Source organism: Anabrus simplex, chromosome 12 (assembly GCF_040414725.1).
Source record: "Anabrus simplex isolate iqAnaSimp1 chromosome 12, ASM4041472v1, whole genome shotgun sequence".
In the NCBI taxonomy this organism is placed as follows: Eukaryota; Metazoa; Arthropoda; class Insecta; order Orthoptera; family Tettigoniidae; genus Anabrus; species Anabrus simplex.
The window spans coordinates 91,004,533-91,024,321 of NC_090276.1; the positions used below are offsets into that span (position 1 = coordinate 91,004,533).

At 42.8% G+C, this 19,789-nt stretch overlaps 1 protein-coding gene across 1 annotated transcript in view; it reads left to right on the top strand.

Moving 5' to 3' along the window:
* Positions 1-19,789, top strand: part of LOC136884162 (prion-like-(Q/N-rich) domain-bearing protein 25) — a 120,489-nt gene that overhangs the window by 21,628 nt on the left and 79,072 nt on the right. Inside the window, exons 2-3 of the mRNA XM_067156201.2 lie at positions 9,650-9,766; positions 19,156-19,299. Of these exons, the coding sequence (XP_067012302.2) occupies positions 9,650-9,766; positions 19,156-19,299 (261 nt within the window). The remainder of the gene's footprint in view (positions 1-9,649; positions 9,767-19,155; positions 19,300-19,789) is intronic.

The window sequence follows — 19,789 nt, forward strand, 5'->3', positions numbered from 1 at the left end:
CATCTTCAGGGCTGCCGACAGTGGGATGCGAAACCACTATCTCCCGAGTGGAAGCTCACAGTTGCGTGCCCTTAACCCCACGGCCACTTCGCCCGGTACAATTAAGTAGAAGTACGGCATGATTATGCAATTAAAATCATCTTGTATTTAAATGCACACTAAGAAATTAATAGACATTAAAGAGACTGCCAGACTGACGAATGCGCGCGGCAAGCGGGTGAATTATAACTCAGTGGCCACGACCATGGCAAAAAAATATGTACCCCTACTACCCTTCCTCACAGCGCATGTAAAGGTCTCTACTACTTGTCGTACAGCTATACAAGTCGCTTAGCGGTGACAAACGTGGTTTTGTGCGTATTTCCGCCAATAATTATGTTCATTAGAGAAAACAAAGGAAAGATTTAGCATATAAGACAACAAGGCTTGTACAGAGAGATTTTTAAAAATTATTCCTAGTTCTAGTTGGCTAAATTGGAATAGAAATGTAATGTTTACTCCACAAAGTGGGGGGGGGGAGGGCGACAGTACCTCCTCACCCCACCCCCTTATCGCCGCTACTGTTTGTAGACACGCCAAAGATGCAGAAAAGGAAATCCAATAACTTATTAATTTATACACGTGTAGACATTCCACTCGATGGAAGAGTTGCATGTATGAAACAAAAACTAATACTGTTCGGTGAAGTACGTGTGTAGAAGGCATACGTCTGTTTGGAGCTTCCGTTGCATTCCGACCAGGTTATCCAGATTTAAATAATGTCTGTCTATTCGTCGCTGCTGTACACACTAGTCATTGTCGATATCCAGACAGCAAATATAGTGCGGCTGTACCATACACCAGCGTAGAAGAATGCGGTCGAAAACGAGGTTTACTAATGCAAGGGGTACATTTGAGCAACACTCCTGTCCTTATCTCTTCGTATTCTGACGTAACCTGCCCGCTGGCAGCAGTTCCCCTGTGAAAATCAGTTGGTAGACATCCCACTCATCACTGTTGCATGCGGGACACTTATAAGTAGAAAGTACGGCGTTCGAGAGCCACCTGGTATGTATGTATATATATTGGCCAGTTCGGTTCCATCCATTCAGACAAATTACTAGTTCTCTCCTTCCACATGGCAACTGTTCCTTGTACCGATTGAGAGTTGTTAGGGAGCTATTGTAAGGGGGCGTGAGCAGCCACTTCTCTTCAGGAGCAATGGGAGTTGCCTACAACTCTCGTTTAAGGCATGGGCTGACAGGACAGGCATATTCTCCTGCTGAAGCCAGTGCTGTTGTTAGTCCCTACCACTTTACCGACGAGGCGATCTTCTGCTTCACAGCTCCTTGTATATAAGTGTACGATCCAAGGTGACCCCCTAGATATCTAGGATGGAAGCAGTGAACCAATAAAGTACCATTCCTGCACGTTGTGGTCCTGCATACGTACTTGCATTTGATTTTTCAGTACTAAACAGAGCATCATCATTCCAGAAGTACAAATATAACACTTGACCAAACTGAACCTTACGCAGATAAAGCTCTCAGCAGACTGAAGAGGAGCCGACAAGCGCGTTACGCCAAAATGTGCGCAGGGTTGGTGACAATCCCCGTCATAGATAACACAATGTACCTGCAGATGACACAAGACACAGTTTACGAAATTCATTTAACATTGACAATCTGCTGAGACAGGGTTACCATATTCTGAAACCACAAAACGAGGACACCCTCAGCGGGAATGATCAGAACGCTCTTAGGACTGCCGAATGCCTAAAAAACACATTATTAGTTTAGTTTTATGTTGTCAAATAGCTTTATTTACATAACAAAGAAAAAATATTACACACATCGCACGTACCTACACTTTAGAGCCTTTACCGGATGGGTATTTCTCACTGGACTGAATATTTTTAACAGCTCCCTTTGTTGACACAAATATTTAAAATAGTTATTCCAATTCACAAGTCTAAAATTAAATTTCATCACTGCAATCCCTTTTACAGAATCAACCGTTAGTTTATTTCTCTCCTTTGTCTTCTGAGCCTGCATTAAGGAGAACAAGCGTTGTGGGCCGGCACTGTTCGCTCGAGTGAAAACCGGATCGCAGATAGCTCTAAGCTAGGTAAAAAGATCGATACCTCGATTGTAAACAATGTAAACAATTGAAGGGGTGATAGGAAAAACAACCCTTGTCAATACAAACACTTTTTTCAGGAGAGTGAAAAAACATTACACCTTCATTCCTTAAAGGAGTATAACACTGAAATTATAGATTTACATTGCTTCATGCTTTATCAATGTATTCTTTGTATTAGATTTAGTTATTTAAGAAAACTTTTCAAGTTATTGTGCGTTTTTTGGGACGTTCAAGTTGACAAGGGTTATTTTTCCTAGAAATTCAAATCAGTAATGTGGACATAAACAACCGTATAAGGCAACTCCTTCTTGTATTTCTTATAACAATAACATTATGACACCTAAGTATCCAAATAAAACACTGAAACAATTCTTACAGCATATTGAAATAAATTGAACCATCATATTCTAGTTTTCATTAGACATGTTTTTTTTAGTTCCTCTTTCACCTGCTAACCTATCTCTATTCATCTTCACCGCTGCTATTATCTGACAGATCAACTTCAATATCATTATTGACTTCAGAATCTCCGGCAACATGCATTTCAAGTGATTTGTAAAATAACACACTGCTGGCCTTCAACACACCATACAGTTTTTTCAAATCTCCAAGTTTTCCAGGATTCAGAGGAATGGGGCCTTTGTAGAGTCTCTTCAGGCACAGTTCGTTTGGCAGTTTTGTCCTATTTCTTAGAACACATGACCTCCAACCCTCATTGTAAGTTTGTTTGACTGCAAGGAACTCGTGTTCTTGTGTTATTCTGAGCATTCTAGCTTCATTAAGTTTAACTGCTGCCCCGGGATTCTTCAGAAAAAACTTCTCAACACAATCTTTGACGTCATATAGGTCATCTTGATCAACATTGACAACTTGGAAAGGGCTAGATTTTGACAGATATTTTCGCATTATTTCATCCCGTTCAGATGGAGTTTCAACAATAACTTTCCTCTTCATTTTCTCTGTGATAGAGAAATCTTGGTCATTTGGTAAGTACGAGTGGCCTCGAATTGGGAAAATGTAGGTGATTGACTTAAACATTTTGAAACAGTGGACTAGCATGTACAGAAAATAAACCATCACATAGTTCTTATTCTGCCCTGAGCAGCCATCTGATAACAGCACAAGATCCTCTTTGATGTTATCGTGATTATTGCAAAAGTAATTAAGAAGAAGTGAGGTAACACAGTTTTGACCCTTTTTTCCTACACATTCACTATACACATACAGAGACACCCTATCATCACTGAGATCATGTACCCCAAACACATAATACCATAGCTGGCGAGCATAGAACACAGCATTGGTTTGTATATGTGGAAGGGGTAAATTCTGCATGAAGGCAAAGGATATAACTGACACTAATCCTTCACGAGCGTTCTCTTCAGCTCTTAGAATGCCTCTGGGTAAGAAGCTGTCGTTTGTCCTCTTCAGTTGAAGAATTAATGTTTTGCAGAAGCTGGTCACAAGTTGTGCACGTATCAGATCGTGGAACACCGAACTTTAGATTGAACTTACTTGTAAACACACACCAATATGCTTTGTATGGTACAGCAATCTGGTAAAAGTCCAAAAACATTTGATGCATCTGCTTAACTGTCAAAGTCTCTGGCAAATATGAAGTGTGTGGATTGTCACGGAGAGAGTAGTGTGATTGCCTGGATTTGAATGATCTAATGTGATCTTGTACAAGATATTCTATTTCATTTGGTTCGGCCTAGGTCCATATTTACCTCTGCGTTCCAAGGGTGCCTTTCCGGAGGTTACGAGTGATGACTGAATAGTGCGCAACCTAGCTCTAGTTATTGCATGGATACTCATAAAAGCATTTCGACATACTGCAATATCTTCATACAGTTGTGTTTCTCCTGGAATCTGCACCCTTACTTTATAATGAAACGCAGCTCTATGAGTGAACTTGGTGGGCTTTGAACTTGAGTCTTCGTCTTCTTCTGAAATGGATTCATTGTTCTTTCCTTCTATTGTAACCTGACGAGATCTTCTTTGTTTGATGGCGGCTAACGTTATCATCCCAGCTAAATATGAATCTTGCAGTTCCTTGGAATGTAACGTGTAAAACGACTGGAAAATATCATCTCTCTGATTTGGTCCTACTGCAATAAAGCATTTGTATCTCTTGCACCTGCAAAACCAAACCAATAAACACATTCACATTTTCTTTACATATAACGCACATATCCACTGTCATATAGGCATTATATAAGTATAATTTCAATAATGGCAAAAATACAACATTACATTCTTGTATCAAGATGTTAACAAGATTTTGGAGGTTAGAAAAGATATTCGAATTACCTGCAGTCATCTCCAACTCTCTTGGCACTTATTTGTTTGCCTACATGGTTAATATGCGCTTCACCACTGAGTTTTGCTTTCTTGATTAGGTCCTTTTTATGAAGTGCTCTCTTTCGCTTTCGAGGCCTAATATCAAGAGCTACATCATTGCAGCTGTTACCATCCATGTTGTTATTCCTTCAATGCAAGTGTTGCCAAACTTCTGAGAAAAACAACCCATGTCATTTGACAAGGGTCGTTCTTCCAGAACTGGTACTTGACATAGCTTGTTTTTCCAGAACCACTGATATTATCAAAGGCTATATTCTTTGACAAGGCCTGTTTTTCTCGAAACCATAAGCACAAACAGATGCCAGACGTCCTGCACTCCCCGTTGATATCGGTAACTCGTTTTTGACAAAAAGTGACATCGATTGTTTTTCCTATCAACCCTTCAATTGTAAGCGAATAACAGACGGAATAATTCAATAATCCATAGGAATATAACATGATGACGATACGAGATGAAAGGAAAAATCAAAAGATCTTACTTCACAAAAATAAAAAAATGCATACGTTTGCAGAAATCGTAAAAATGTAAGCGGACGCTACGTTAAACGTGGAGAATCCTATCTGCGAACACATTCTTATTTCTTCATTTAAATGTAATGATGGAGTCGGTGATGAGATCTTGACGTGAAATACTCAGTGTTGCCAGAACGTGGGACCTCGTGCGCCGAACTGACGGTTCTCGCAACGTTCCCGATATTTCTCTCTCAGGAAAGGAATTCACCCTTCATAAATATACCTTTCTCTCGACCGATTTACGCAGACTGATTTGTATTGTTCATTTTCATTTCATAACGAATTGTCGGATGAAGAATATATGCCACGCAAGAATCTATTGGAGCCATCCGGCGCGCGGTACTCATAAACCTCATCCATAACGAATTTGGCAAGTTGATGTTTTACGTTGTGGTGTTCGTGATTAATAAGCACCGAATCAAAGGGGCAGTTCCGGACCACGTGGTTAGGAGTTTCCTCCTATGCTCAATTATTACAAAGGTATGGCCCTTTAAGTTTCCCAAGGAAAAATAAAGAACATTAAGTCAAAAGTATATTAGGAATATACATCATCATTATTTTGAAGTCAACGATAAAACAACAGTGTGCATACGCCACTTTAATAATAATAATAATAATAATAATAATAATAATAATAATAATCATGTTATTTGCTTCTGTAATTTTACGGTTTTCGGATACGCAGAGGTGCCGAAATTTTGTCTCGCAACAGTTCTTTTACGTGCCAGTAAATCTACCGACACGAGGCTGACATGTTTGACCGGCTTCGAATACACCATTTTCAGAATAAATTTGTGGTTAGGGTAGACATTTTTCCTGTTCCAATTCCTATTCGTGTTCTGCGAAAAAAAAAACAACCCAAAACTGCGTAATGATGCTTACCCCACAATTTCCCCCAATCAACCATAATATCTGACAATGAAGAAATGTCCTGAAGAACTTGTACAGAAGATACCAGGTGTATGCATAATTTATTTGCGATTTGACGAAGCGACCAACCTGCCCTTCTCAGCCCGATCACCATACCCCTCGTAAAGTCGTCTGTCTGGTGGAAATGCCTCCGTTGACGGCGGCCTGGCATTCTTAGCTATACACGTGTCCTGTGGCACACGACAACACGTTCTACAATGACTGTCGGCTGAGAAATCACGGTACGAAGTGGGCCATTCGCCAACGCCGTGTCCCATTTATCGTTCGCTACGTGCGCAGCACAGCGGCGCATTTCACATCATGAGCATACCTCAGTGACGTCAGTCTACCCTGCAATTGGCATAAAGTTCTGACCACTCCTTCTTGGTGTTGCATTTGCTCTGTCAGTCAGTGTATATAGCCTATAGCATGTGTGTTGCCAGCTGTATGCATAATTTTTTCCGTTTTTTTGTGGTAAAGAAAACAAGTAATTTTTAAGGGAAAATCATTTTTTGTTTATTCAAAATATTGACCATCGGCTTCTACACACTTCGCCCATCTTTCAGGTAAGTTAAGAATACCATGCCAGAGAAACTGCTTGTCTTTTGCGCCAAACCATTCGTCGAGCCATTTTCCAACTTCCTCGAAATTGCTCAAGTGCTGCTCTGTGAGCGCGGACCCCATTGATGCGAAGATGGTCCCAGGTCGGGTGCGGAAAGATGTCCCATCCTAGCGATTTCAAGGTGACTTTCACTGGTTTTGCTGTGTGAGATGGCGCATTGTCGTGTCTTCTGGCCAATTCCGGTCGTTTTTCGATCAATGCGTGATTTAAATTAATCATTTGTTGGCGATAGCGTTGTGCACTAACGCTTTCGCCGGGCAACGCACTTTTGTCGTCTACCGGAGCGCGCTGTCTTTCACATTGAAATCACCACGTTTAAATTGTCGAAACTATGCCTCACCAGCAAACGATGACTTTCCACTGCCTTTTTCTTTTGATTAAATAAGAAAAACAATGCGTGCCGCAAATATTCTTTTTCAGGCACAAACTTCGACATGATCACTGAACGATACAACACAGACGCTAGTGTTTGGCGGACTCAACTTTTGTGTGTTGGCAGGTTAATGTCAGACGGTTATGTGTCAAATTCATACGCTGCCTACTGTTAGCTGGCGCCATCTCTTAGACTTATGCATACACCTGGTATTAGATTTTAGCAGCAGTGATTTAGGTGAGTTTGCTGGAGAAAGTCTGGAGTGCAACGCAAACATAATTTATAAGTGTAACAGATGGAACAATGTGGAGAATTTAGTGAGTTGTCTTGCCAATTATAATTATGAAACGGTATCCCTGGGTGCTGATAGCACGTAGACAGGGCTGAAAAGAGCATTTCCATAGAACAATTGCTTTCCCTTGTCAAATCAACAAATATTAAACAGATCTTTTAATATGGGCTCCAAGTTCTTGTTACATCTAGGAGATTTATCAGTCTTTGAGAAGAACAAACGTAACGACCGTACATACCTCACCATCAATGTCTGAGACAATTCTTGTCCTAAAAACCTCCGAACAGTTCTGGTATTCGGCTTAGCCTAAAAGAAGATATAATTTCTAAAATATCCTCAACGGCGAAGAGAAAGTTGGCACTCTTCCTTTCTGCATGAGATGTGCAAAACGTTGTTTCCAAACTCACTTTTAAAGCTCAGGAGCAGACTCAGCCATCATATCATGTCTTTACCCAGTGAGAAACGTGAGTACAGCAACAAAAATCTATTGTAACTATTGATGTTTTAACCTTTATGGACGATGTAGTGTGTTTGATATATGACATAACCTCGGCGTGAATCGGAACAGGTTTGAGATCTTGGGTGGTGACACTCTAAACCCATGCCTTACGAACCCAGCTAATCTCACTATTTCTTCTTTTCGACATATTTATCTCAGAACTGGAGGTCATCCGAAAATTTGTGCAAGGAAATAGTTTATGTGTCAAAATGTGTGACGGGAATGCAGGCTGTGATGTAAGGTATGGATGGATGGCCATACAATGTTACCTAGCAATCGTGCAGGCTGTGATGTAAGGTATGGATGGATGGCCATACAATGTTACCTAGCAACCGAGCAGGCTGCGATGTAAGGTATGGATGGATGGCCATACAATGTTACGTAGCAACCGTGCAGGCTGCGATGTAAGGTATGGATGGATGGCCATACAATGTTACCTAGCAACCGTGCAGGCTGTGATGTAAGGTATGGATGGATGGCCATACAATGTTACCTAGCAACCGAGCAGGCTGCGATGTAAGGTATGGATGGATGGCCATACAATGTTACCTAGCAACCGTGCAGGCTGTGATGTAAGGTATGGATGGATGGCCATACAATGTTACCTAGCAACCGTGCAGGCTGCGATGTAAGGTATGGATGGATGGCCATACAATGTTACCTAGCAACCGTGCAGGCTGTGATGTAAGGTATGGATGGATGGCCATACAATGTTACCTAGCAACCGAGCAGGCTGCGATGTAAGGTATGGATGGATGGCCATACAATGTTACCTAGCAACCGTGCAGGCTGTGATGTAAGGTATGGATGGATGGCCATACAATGTTACCTAGCAACCGTGCAGGCTGCGATGTAAGGTATGGATGGATGGCCATACAATGTTACCTAGCAACCGTGCAGGCTGTGATGTAAGGTATGGATGGATGGCCATACAATGTTACCTAGCAACCGAGCAGGCTGCGATGTAAGGTATGGATGGATGGCCATACAATGTTACCTAGCAACCGTGCAGGCTGCGATGTAAGGTATGGATGGATGGCCATACAATGTTACCTAGCAAGCGTGCAGGCTGTGATGTAAGGTATGGATGGATGGTCATGCAGTGTTACCTAGCAACCGAGCAGGCTGCGATGTAAGGTATGGATGGATGGTCAGACAATGTTACCTACCAACCGTGCAGGCTGTGATGTAAGGTATGGAGGGATGGCTAGACAATGTTACCTAGCAACCGTGCAGGCTGTGATGTAAGGTATGGAGGGATGGCTAGACAATGTTATCTAGCAACCGTGCAGACTGTGATGTAAGGTAGGTATGGATGGTCATACAATGTTACCTAGCAACCGTGCAGGCTGTGATGTAAGGTATGGAGGGATGGTCATGCAGTGTTACCTAGCAACCGAGCAGGCTGCGATGTAAGGTATGGATGGATGGCCATACAATGTTACCTAGCAACCGTGCAGGCTGTGATGTAAGGTATGGATGGATGGTCAGACAATGTTACCTAGCAACCGTGCAGACTGTGATGTAAGGTATGGAGGGATGGCTAGACAATGTTACCTAGCAACCGTGCAGACTGTGATGTAAGGTATGGAGGGATGGCTAGACAATGTTACCTAGCAACCGTGCAGGCTGTGATGTAAGGTATGGAGGGATGCCATGACCGAGAGACATATTTATGATTATTTGATTTTTATCATTAGGATATCTGACATCATTTAACAGCGTGTATTTGCTAATTTCTAATTAAGAAACTTTTCCCTTTTACTGTGAAGCTGTCGATATCTCTTTGTGAATTATGTGTGATTCTAGTAGGCTGTCGTGATGGTAGTTTTTGGCAATAGTGATTTTCCCGATAATGTTAAATTTCCGCCATATTTGTTCCCAGTTGGGCCGCTATTACGGAGTGACTGTTGGAGTTGGTCTTGCCTGTAACTAAAATGTTTGTTTATGTTTCAGGGTTTGAGCTGGCCGAGGACTGTTCGGAGACCGCGGGGGCTGTGCTGGTGAACGGAGCATGCGAGTGTGAGGAGCTAGACCACGTGATCAGCTCAGACAGGAGCTCGTGTTTGCCGAGTGAGTTGAGCAGACAACAACGTCGTGTCCTGTAGATCCATTCACAGTGAAAACGTTAAAGTTAACGCGACACATTAAGATAAACATGAACTAATAGTAATAATTCACAATGGCAACAAACAGTTAACTCAAACTAAGGAATTCAGTAAAAATATATTTTTCCGCGATAAATGACGCTGTAATGCAATTTATATTTCGACTGTGGTATTAGCTTGTGTTTGCGTTATCCGACATTTAAAAGGACGGAAATCTAGAGGTAGACGAAGATGATGGAGGGTTCGTCCATTGAATCAGCAGGATTATACAAGGAGATTTCCTCAGTTGCGCGACAATGCTTCTGAACAATACAGATATTGTTTGCAGCGTGCACAACACATTTTAACCTCTTAGTAAACCGAAATGCTAACACAAAATTGATCAATTTTTACACACACCGCTCTCCAATGCATATGGCCGTCATGCGTGTCTGCTGACTTCAACTCGGGAGTCCATTATTCTGTGCTCATTGCTTTCTACGCAGTGCGATAGTGTTTCCGTTTGTAATTCCATCAACGCGAACATGCCCGACTCGTTGGCTGAATGGTCAGCGTATTGGCCTTCGGTTCAGAGGATCCCGGGTTCGATTCCCGGTTGGGTCGGGGATTTTAACCTTCATTCGTTAATTCCAATGGCTCTGGGGCTGGGTGTTTGTGCTGTCCCCAACATCCCTGCAACTCACACACCACATATAACACTATCCTCCACCACAATAACACGCAGTTACCTACACATGGCAGATGCCGCCCACCCTCGTCGGAGGGTCTGCCTTACAAGGGCTGCACTCGGCTAGAAATAGTCATACGAAATTAAATTAAACGCGAACATGACACCATGGAGCTTGCAAACTCTCTTGCGTTTGTGTTTCATGTTCGCGCTTACGCATTTTGTTATGAACATTTTCACTGAAAAGCATGCGTACAAGGTTTGATGTTTACGTTGCATTCGCGTCTACAGTTGGGCCCACAGGAGTTGGAGTCTGACATTCGAGCGGCAAAAGCAGTAACTACGAAGTACGCTGCGTTGTCATAGTTACCTCCATCTGCGGCATGTCACCCTCTCGTACAGGCTGAGTCTTTAAGAGAACTTTGGCCCGTTCCGAAGTTCGAGTTAATAATACCATCATTTAAGACAGGACACGTAATTGTCGATAAATATGAGATTTAGTAATCCCTAACAAAATCATATTTTTGTCAATAACCTCAACAAATGCATATTTTTAAAACGGAATAGAACTGTACACCTAGCCACTGATTAACTTACAAACAAGAAGCTAACAACGAAGATAATATTCAGAAAACACATCAAGCAGCAACAGCTAACATGGTCCCACGGCGACAGCTTCCTCTGTTACTGTTGCCATAGCAACAGCTAACACGGTCCCACTCCACAACAGCGGTGGCGACAGCTTCGTCTGTTACTGTTGCCATAGCAACAGCTAACACGGTCCCACTCCACAACAGCGGTGGCGACAGCTTCGTCTGTTACTGTTGCCATAGCAACAGCTAACACGGTTCCACGGCGACAGCTTCGTCTGTTACTGTTGCCATAGCAACAGCTAACACGGTTCCACTCCACAACAGCGGTGGCGACAGCTTCGTCTGTTACTGTTGCCATAGCAACAGCTAACACGGTCCCACTCCACAACAGCGGTGGCGACAGCTTCGTCTGTTACTGTTGCCATAGCAACAGCTAACACGGTTCCACGGCGACAGCTTCGTCTGTTACTGTTGCCATAGCAACAGCTAACACGGTCCCACTCCACAACAGCGGTGGCGACAGCTTCGTCTGTTACTGTTGCCATAGCAACAGCTAACACGGTTCCACGGCGACAGCTTCGTCTGTTACTGTTGCCATAGCAACAGCTAACACGGTTCCACTCCACAACAGCGGTGGCGACAGCTTCGTCTGTTACTGTTGCCATAGCAACAGCTAACACGGTCCCACTCCACAACAGCGGTGGCGACAGCTTCGTCTGTTACTGTTGCCATAGCAACAGCTAACACGGTTCCACGGCGACAGCTTCGTCTGTTACTGTTGCCATAGCAACAGCTAACACGGTCCCACTCCACAACAGCGGTGGCGACAGCTTCGTCTGTTACTGTTGCCATAGCAACAGCTAACACGGTTCCACGGCGACAGCTTCGTCTGTTACTGTTGCCATAGCAACAGCTAACACGGTTCCACGGCGACAGCTTCCTCTGTTACTGTTGCCATAGCAACAGCTAACACGGTCCCACTCCACAACAGCGGTGGCGACAGCTTCGTCTGTTACTGTTGCCATAGCAACAGCTAACACGGTCCCACTCCACAACAGCGGTGGCGACAGCTTCGTCTGTTACTGTTGCCATAGCAACAGCTAACACGGTTCCACGGCGACAGCTTCGTCTGTTACTGTTGCCATAGCAACAGCTAACACGGTTCCACTCCACAACAGCGGTGGCGACAGCTTCCTCTGTTATTGTTGCCATAGCAACAGCGAGCAGCGGTAGTCAACTCTCCTTGACAGTCCAGGGAAAGGGAAATGAGTTGTGTATTATCACATGTAATATTTTAATGCACATTTCATTATTTTAGTTACCTTTACATCTAAAGAAACTGCATTTTAAAACTTGTGCTTTATAAAATATACTATAGTGTTCTCTTTAGTCTAGTGGGGCATCTTAAGCACTTATTCAGTTAGTTTTGAGGTGGTGGTGGTGATTACTGTTTTAAGAGGAAGTACAACTAGGCAACTATCCTCTATATGACACTAATTAGAGACAAAAAAAATGCAAGGGATCCGACACTTTGAAAAATGAAGGTATCGGCCAAAGAAAGACAAGGGTCACGAAGGGCGTGAAGATGAAAGAGTACTGTAATACCGTCGGGGTAGGAAAAGAACAAGAGTTGACCAAGGGAGGTGAGAAAGAATAGATGAAAGTGAGGATCCTGGCACAAGTAAGTGGAGCCAATGCCAGGATTCAGCTAAGGGCCCCGTGGTCGCTAGCCCACGCTCCCAGGTTAAGAGCCCCGGGGGCACCTATTAGGCGCCTCTTACGACACGCAGGGGATACCGTGGGTTTTATTCTACCGCCCTCACCCACAGGGTGTTTAGTTTTGAGGGAAGCGTATGTGGTAAGAACGGTAAGGGTAGATCAAGGTATGAACAGGCCTATGTCGAAGACATTAGAGTAGAAGTAGGATGTAACGGTATCGTAGAAATGAAGCTGTTAGCACAGGATGAGACATATGGAATGATGACCCAAAGAACAATAAATATCAAAGAAATGAAATACACGGTTAACTATAACCGTTACAGAGAACGCAACTGTTTCATTTTGGCGTTCAAATTCTACTCGGGAATTTCAAGAGTTCTTGTTTAAGAGTTAGGACATTATTCATTTTATAATTCGGTGTTAGTAGCGTACTACATGGCTTTTAGTGCCGCGAGTGTCCGAGGACATGGTCAGCTCGCCTGGTGCAGTGATACCCATGGGTGACCTGCGCGTCTAAATAAGTTGCTGTTAAGGTACTGACTAGTCATTTACGGAAAAAAAATCAAGTAGAAATGTTTTATTGTCGCTGACGGGAAAGAAAGTTCCTGAGTACATGTTCAACTTAATGAGTGTTGGAATGTGACAAACGCCATGTCTCTGAACTTTCCTTAGCTATAATTTTGAAATATTTACAGTTTTTGGTTTTGGTTAACTGTATTCATAGCCTCAGAAAACTCAGAGGTGCGTTCGGATGTTGCCGAAAAACATTTTTAACTATTCAATGTGGTTAAAATTTCCTGGTGGCCAGAGGGATTACATCGTCCTCCTGGCCGGTACCACTACCTCAAGCTGTTGATTTTCCTTAAATTTAATGTGCGTATTGTTAAAATGACTTTGCAAGCTAAGCATACAAACTGATTGTTGACTCGGTGACGCTCACAATAACACTTACTCACTTACTATAAGCATAACAATTGTCCGACAACCTTGAGGTATGCGCATTTCTTGCAGAGAAAAATCTTAAAAACATTAAAAAGCCTTGGTGGTTCGCGGTAAAGGTTACTCTAATGATGATCATCATTATCATCGTCACCTTCCTTCCAAGTGTTGTGTCATGTGCTCCGTTACGGTCTTGCATTTTCCCTCCATCTCTTCATTGGACGTCCTCCAGATCTTTTTCCTCTGGGTTGGTATCAAAGAATCTCTTTTGGCAATCTACCAGGTTCCATCTTTTGTATACGACGTTTCCAGCTTTCCTGATAACTGAAGATGTACTCAGTTCTTGAAGCACTTCTTCATTCCTTTTATGGTCCCATCTTGTATACCCTGCTGTACCGACGCATCAGTTTCATTGAATGTGCTGTAAGTCTTCAGATCTTAACGTCCATGCCTCTGGTTTAGCTCTGGCGCAATCGAGCATGTTCCTGAACAAGTCTATCTTCATGATATAGTTTATCCATTTTTGCTAGTATATCTAATTCTGTTTGGTATAAGTTGTACCCGAGATAATTGAACACATTTACTCTTTCCAATATTGTATTATCTAAACATATTTTACTAGGAATAGGTTCTCTTCCTTTGAAGGCCATTATTTTTGTCTTTTCTGTTGAAGTAATCATATTAAAATGTGAGGAAACATTTATTAGATTGAAAACTGATCTTTGTAGGTCATCTTCTGTCGTAGCGAGCAATACAACATCATCAGCATATAATATGGCGTCTAGGTGTTCCAGGCGTCTATTTATTGATATTGATCCATGCCGTCCTTGTCTCCAAGTCTCCGTCATTGCACACACACACACACACACACACACACACACACACACACACACACACACACACACACACACACACACACACACACACACACACACATCTATAATTATAAAAGCAAGTGTTTGTCTGTCTGTGCGGGATGCCAGTAAAATCTACAGCACTGAGATATCTGGAATTTTGAACATGGGTCAATGGATAGGGGTCCGAATTCACCTCGAAGCCGGAATTTTCATTTTCGCTTTTGTTGGTGAGTTATGAACGAAAAACCATCGGAAAACGTGCATTGGCATATGACAACCCAACGTGCTGTCGCCAAGATTACGTGCATCGAGACGCTGTCGCTAGGCAACGTACATAAGATAGGTAGAGAACACAATATTCAAGGAGCCATTTTACGTCCAGGGCGTAGGTAACCGCTTTGCTGTTCTGAAACTGATGACGAATATTACTGAAGCCACCATCATTACTGAGCATGCTGCGGGCGAAGTAGTAGTCCATTGAGTGGGAAGCCATTTTCGGTCCGCGACACGAGGAGCCATCAGCCCGTAATATTCGGAAGTGTTTGTGTGTATGTATGCGAAGCCCAGTCAAATCTACGGCACACAGAGATCTGAAATTTTGACATAGGACAATCGCTAAAGTTGTAGGACTCCGTCTTCCAAAACGGTGCTTCTGCCATTGTCAACTGTACGTGGATTGTTCAAGAGTTCGAAAGGCAAACACAACACAATATACATCTTACCTCCAAATAGGACATTGATATTTATTCCGAAGCTCTACCAGGTAACAATATATTTTGTATTATATAACATGGTGTTTTACTTGGTGTTAACATTATCTGTACCATCTATCATCTTAAGCATTGAAAGTAACAATACAATAAAAATAAAATAATGTATTTCATGCAATTTACGTCAAAACGATGTGAGTTAATAAATATAATGTTTTAATTTGCTTTTAAATAAAAAAATTAGAAACATGTAACAGTTCAATTAATAAACGCGGGCACATGCTATATATATATATATATGGCTTTGAAACTCTATATACCCTTCGAACAGATTGTTGGGAAGGGGAGGTGTCAGTTATTACCATTATCTTTGTAATGGGAGATCCTCAATCCATTATTAGGTTTGACAGTGTGCATTGTAAAAAGTCAACGCTTGTCTTATCCTTGTGTTTAATGTAAGAGTTGTTAGTGAATTTACACAAGCCATAACGGCATCCACTGATCAGATACTTTCGTGGTTGGGTCAAACGTTAGAGGATGTTGACTTGAACTCCGAAAGTGGTGGTAATGAAACAGATAAGGTTTACGAAAGTGATCATAACTCTGAAACAGAGTGTCTGCAAGTTCTCGGGAAGAAAAGGCACTTTCGTTGAATGAAGGCTGTACTGCATTCGTTCTAGGAAAGGATGGAATTACCAAGTGGGGTCTCCATGCTCTCGCTACAAATGTTTGAACCCGGGAACAGTGTTCCAGAAAAGATTCTGAAATGAACACAAACTGTGTAAAATGTTTGTGAGTTTCACAAATGGGAAAATTCCTCTCTGTTTAGTTACTGCGTTGATGGGGTGAAAGTTCGTTTTGGGGATCATTGTAAGTATGTAGGTGTTAATAGAATGAAATATCTTAATTGGGGTAATCACATAAATGGGATTGTAAATAAAGGGTACATGATTATGAGGTTATTTAGGGATTTTAGTTAATATGTAAAGGAGATGGCATATAAGTCTCTGGTAAGACCCCAAATACAGTATGGTTCCAGTGTATGGCACCTTCACCAGGATTACTTGATTCAAAAACTGAAAAAAATCCTAAGAAAAGCAGCTCGATTTGTTCTCGGTGATTTCCGACAAAAGAGTAGCGTTACAAAAATGTTGCAAAGTTTGGGCTGGAAAGTCTTGGGAGAAAGGAGACGATCTGCTGGACTAAGTAGTATGTTCCTAGCTGTCAGCCGAGAGATGGCGTGGAATGACATTAGTAGACGAATAAGTTGGAGTGATGTCTTTAAAAGTAGGAAAGATCACAATATGAAGATAAAGTTGGAATTCAAGAGGAAAAATTGGGGCAAATATTCGCTTATAGGAATGGGAGTTAGGGACTGGAATAACTTACCAAGGGAGATGTTCAATAAATTTCCAAATTTCTTTGAAATCATTTAGGAAAAGGCCAGGAAAACAGCAGATAGGGTACTTGCCACCTGGGCGACTGTCCTGAATGCACATCAGTAGTGAGTGATTTGATTGAAAAATATTAAAAACACATTACAAGCGTTGGTGTTTCGCGGTAGGAGAGATTTAATGGAGCAGGTGCCTTAAAACGAGTTCTTACTTCATGGCAACTGAAATTAGTTTTAAGCGTGGAAACCTAAAACATTCCCTGCCGGGACCAAAATTTTGTTCAGGTTAACCGAGTGATCTTGTTAGGCGACTTCGTGTTAATTAGGTTTTACTGATCAAATAAGAAAAAAGCACTTCATTCAGATTCAGATGTCAAAACGATGTAAATATTTAAAAATTATAGCTAAGGAGATTTGAAAGTAATACCAACATAACATGTGCGGTGCGACATTCCGACACCAGTTAAATAAAACATGTCCAAGACATTTTCCAGTAATTGTATGGTCTTTTGGGCTTATGAATGTCAAGGAAACAAGTTGAAACTCTTTACATCTCGCAGAGAACTTTTCACGAACACACGGTGTGACAGGACGTTGTCATGAGCTTCCGCCTGGAGCACTGTGCGAGCCATCTGGTGACGAACGAGCGTACCACTACAGTACCAAAGGCAAAGCGTTCTCATTATTGTAGAAGACTTCCTCGTGAACAGTGGAGGAAAGTTCTCTGCGGAACGTAAAGTGTTTCACCTTGTTTTCCGACAAAAGCCCACATCGCGTCTACAGGTTCGAGCCGTGAAAGGAATTTCCAGAAAGTTTACGAAACTGTTACTAAATACAAACTTTTCTCATACACGATAGCTATTGATCCATTTTATAACTAACACAGTTCTGCTCGACGTTTACAGATACACTTCTTGACAACACGCCTTCGTCGTCTGTCTCTACATTACCTCATCCCAAACTATTTTTGATTCGGCCGGGTGACGCAGCAACTCTAACATCGTACCCAACAAAGCAACACCAAGTTGGAAGTCGGCCTTCCCGCCATGTATTATACCTGTATAGTCCGTGATGTTGACCTTGCAATCTCCGACGAGGCCATCCAGACCGATCTGCGCATCCTCGGCGTTCATAGTGCCGCACGACTCTACGACGGCCCCGCACCATCACCGGATGTACTTCTGTATATCGACTCTGCAGATGCCTACTTCAACATTCACGACAATGGTGTGTTCATCCAACATCACCTTCACCGTGTGGAATCTACTCCTTCCAACGTCTTCGTGCAGCTCATGGACAACGCGCCCGCTACAGCCGCTTCGCCCATCGCAACCCCTCCATACCTGTACCCACAAGCACACGCGTCCTCTAGTTACACCACCCCCGTTACTACCATTACTACTACCACCAGTACCACCACTGCGCACACCTCACTCAACACTCCTATCACCACTACAACGATGTCCCATCCTTTCCCCCTTATGATCCCCATCCCTCCCACCCCTGATCTATCACGTCCTCAGAGCACATCTCTTCAGCCACCTGCCGAGGGAACTATTACTCCTGATACTCCTGGAACTATGTTACGTCCACCATCGACGCCACCGTCTTCGGACCGTAATATCCTGTATAGCTGCGTCGTTCGCGGTGTGGAACCAAGTATACCAGCTGACGTCATCGCCCAGGAACTCCGCCAGTCAGGACTGCCCGTGCGAAGAGCGTTTCGCATGGTCCGACCTTCTTAGTCAGACTCCATCTTCCAACTTCCGAAGACGCTCAACGCCTCATCGACACGGGATAAACCTCTATGGCCGCCACCATCGAGTTGAACCATCTCGCTCGCCTCCCCAAACCTCGCCCTCCTCCTCAACTACCTAGTCCACATCTCCGACCTTATCCACCCCCACCCCGTTACTTTTCGCCACCATCGCCGACCTGTCACCTCCTTAGCCTCCTACTCACTTCTCTTGTTAACTTCTCTTCCTTCTATCACATCCTTGCAACTCTTGGCTTCTCTCCTATACAGGTATTTGTCAATCTGTCCACAAAGCACTAAATTACCTACACATCCGTTATTCTCATCTCCTTAACTTCTTCATACCGCATTACCCACCTCACACCTCCCGGCCCGAGCGAGAGCGTCACTCTCTAAGGGGCCCGCCCCATCCACTTCAGGGTGGGGAATGTCGACGTTTATCTCCCTTCCTTCAGGCTGACCTTTCACCAGTCGTGTTATTATCGTGTCCTCGTATTTTAAATTCAAGGTTCATGCAAGATTCTGTTTTGTAACAGTTCCTTTGACGATAAAGAACAACAACAATATCACATTTGACACAATTAATTTTCCAGAAACAATGTTGAACATGTTTGAGTTACGCTAAATATTGTTTAAATAATTACACATAGACTTTCAATAAGAACAATGTTTCAGTGACTCACTCACAGTTCTCACTGTAACAGTTATTTTCTGTTTCAGTCGTGTTCGACGGCTACGGTGGGCCTTGCAATGACACTTCGCAGTGCATGGGTCGCATGTCCGCTGGTGCTGCTTGTGTCGATGGCGCCTGTACGTGTGTCGAGAACTTCCACTACCTCCACGGCCGGTGCTGGAGAAACCGCGGTAAGTAACACCCGAACTGGGAGACCGAGGGTGACAAGGGCACGTCACCGCGTAACAGTGCACAGTAGTCCAGCTCACGTGTGTTCATGGGATATATACAAGATCAAGAAAAACAGTGTGGGGGATTGTTGTAAGGAACGTGTTGCGCAAGGACCAATTGTGAAGGAAATGCAATAACGAGGAGTGGACAGTTGTCAAGAAGAAAGGCACGATCAAGTAAGAATCATTGGTTAGCACAGGATATACTAGATTTCATTGATTAACGGCGAAAGTATAAGAATGCAAAAAATGAGAACAGGAAAGAATACAGGCAATTAAATAATGAAAAAGATATAACGTTCATGACAGGTAACGGAGAACGAGTGAAAGAGAAGTGCAAGGATGTAGAATGTGTAGGATGGCAGACGCTGCATATAGGAAAAGCAACGAAGTCTTTGGAGAAAGAAAAATTAGGTGTATGAATATTAAGTGATCCGATGAAAAATCACTT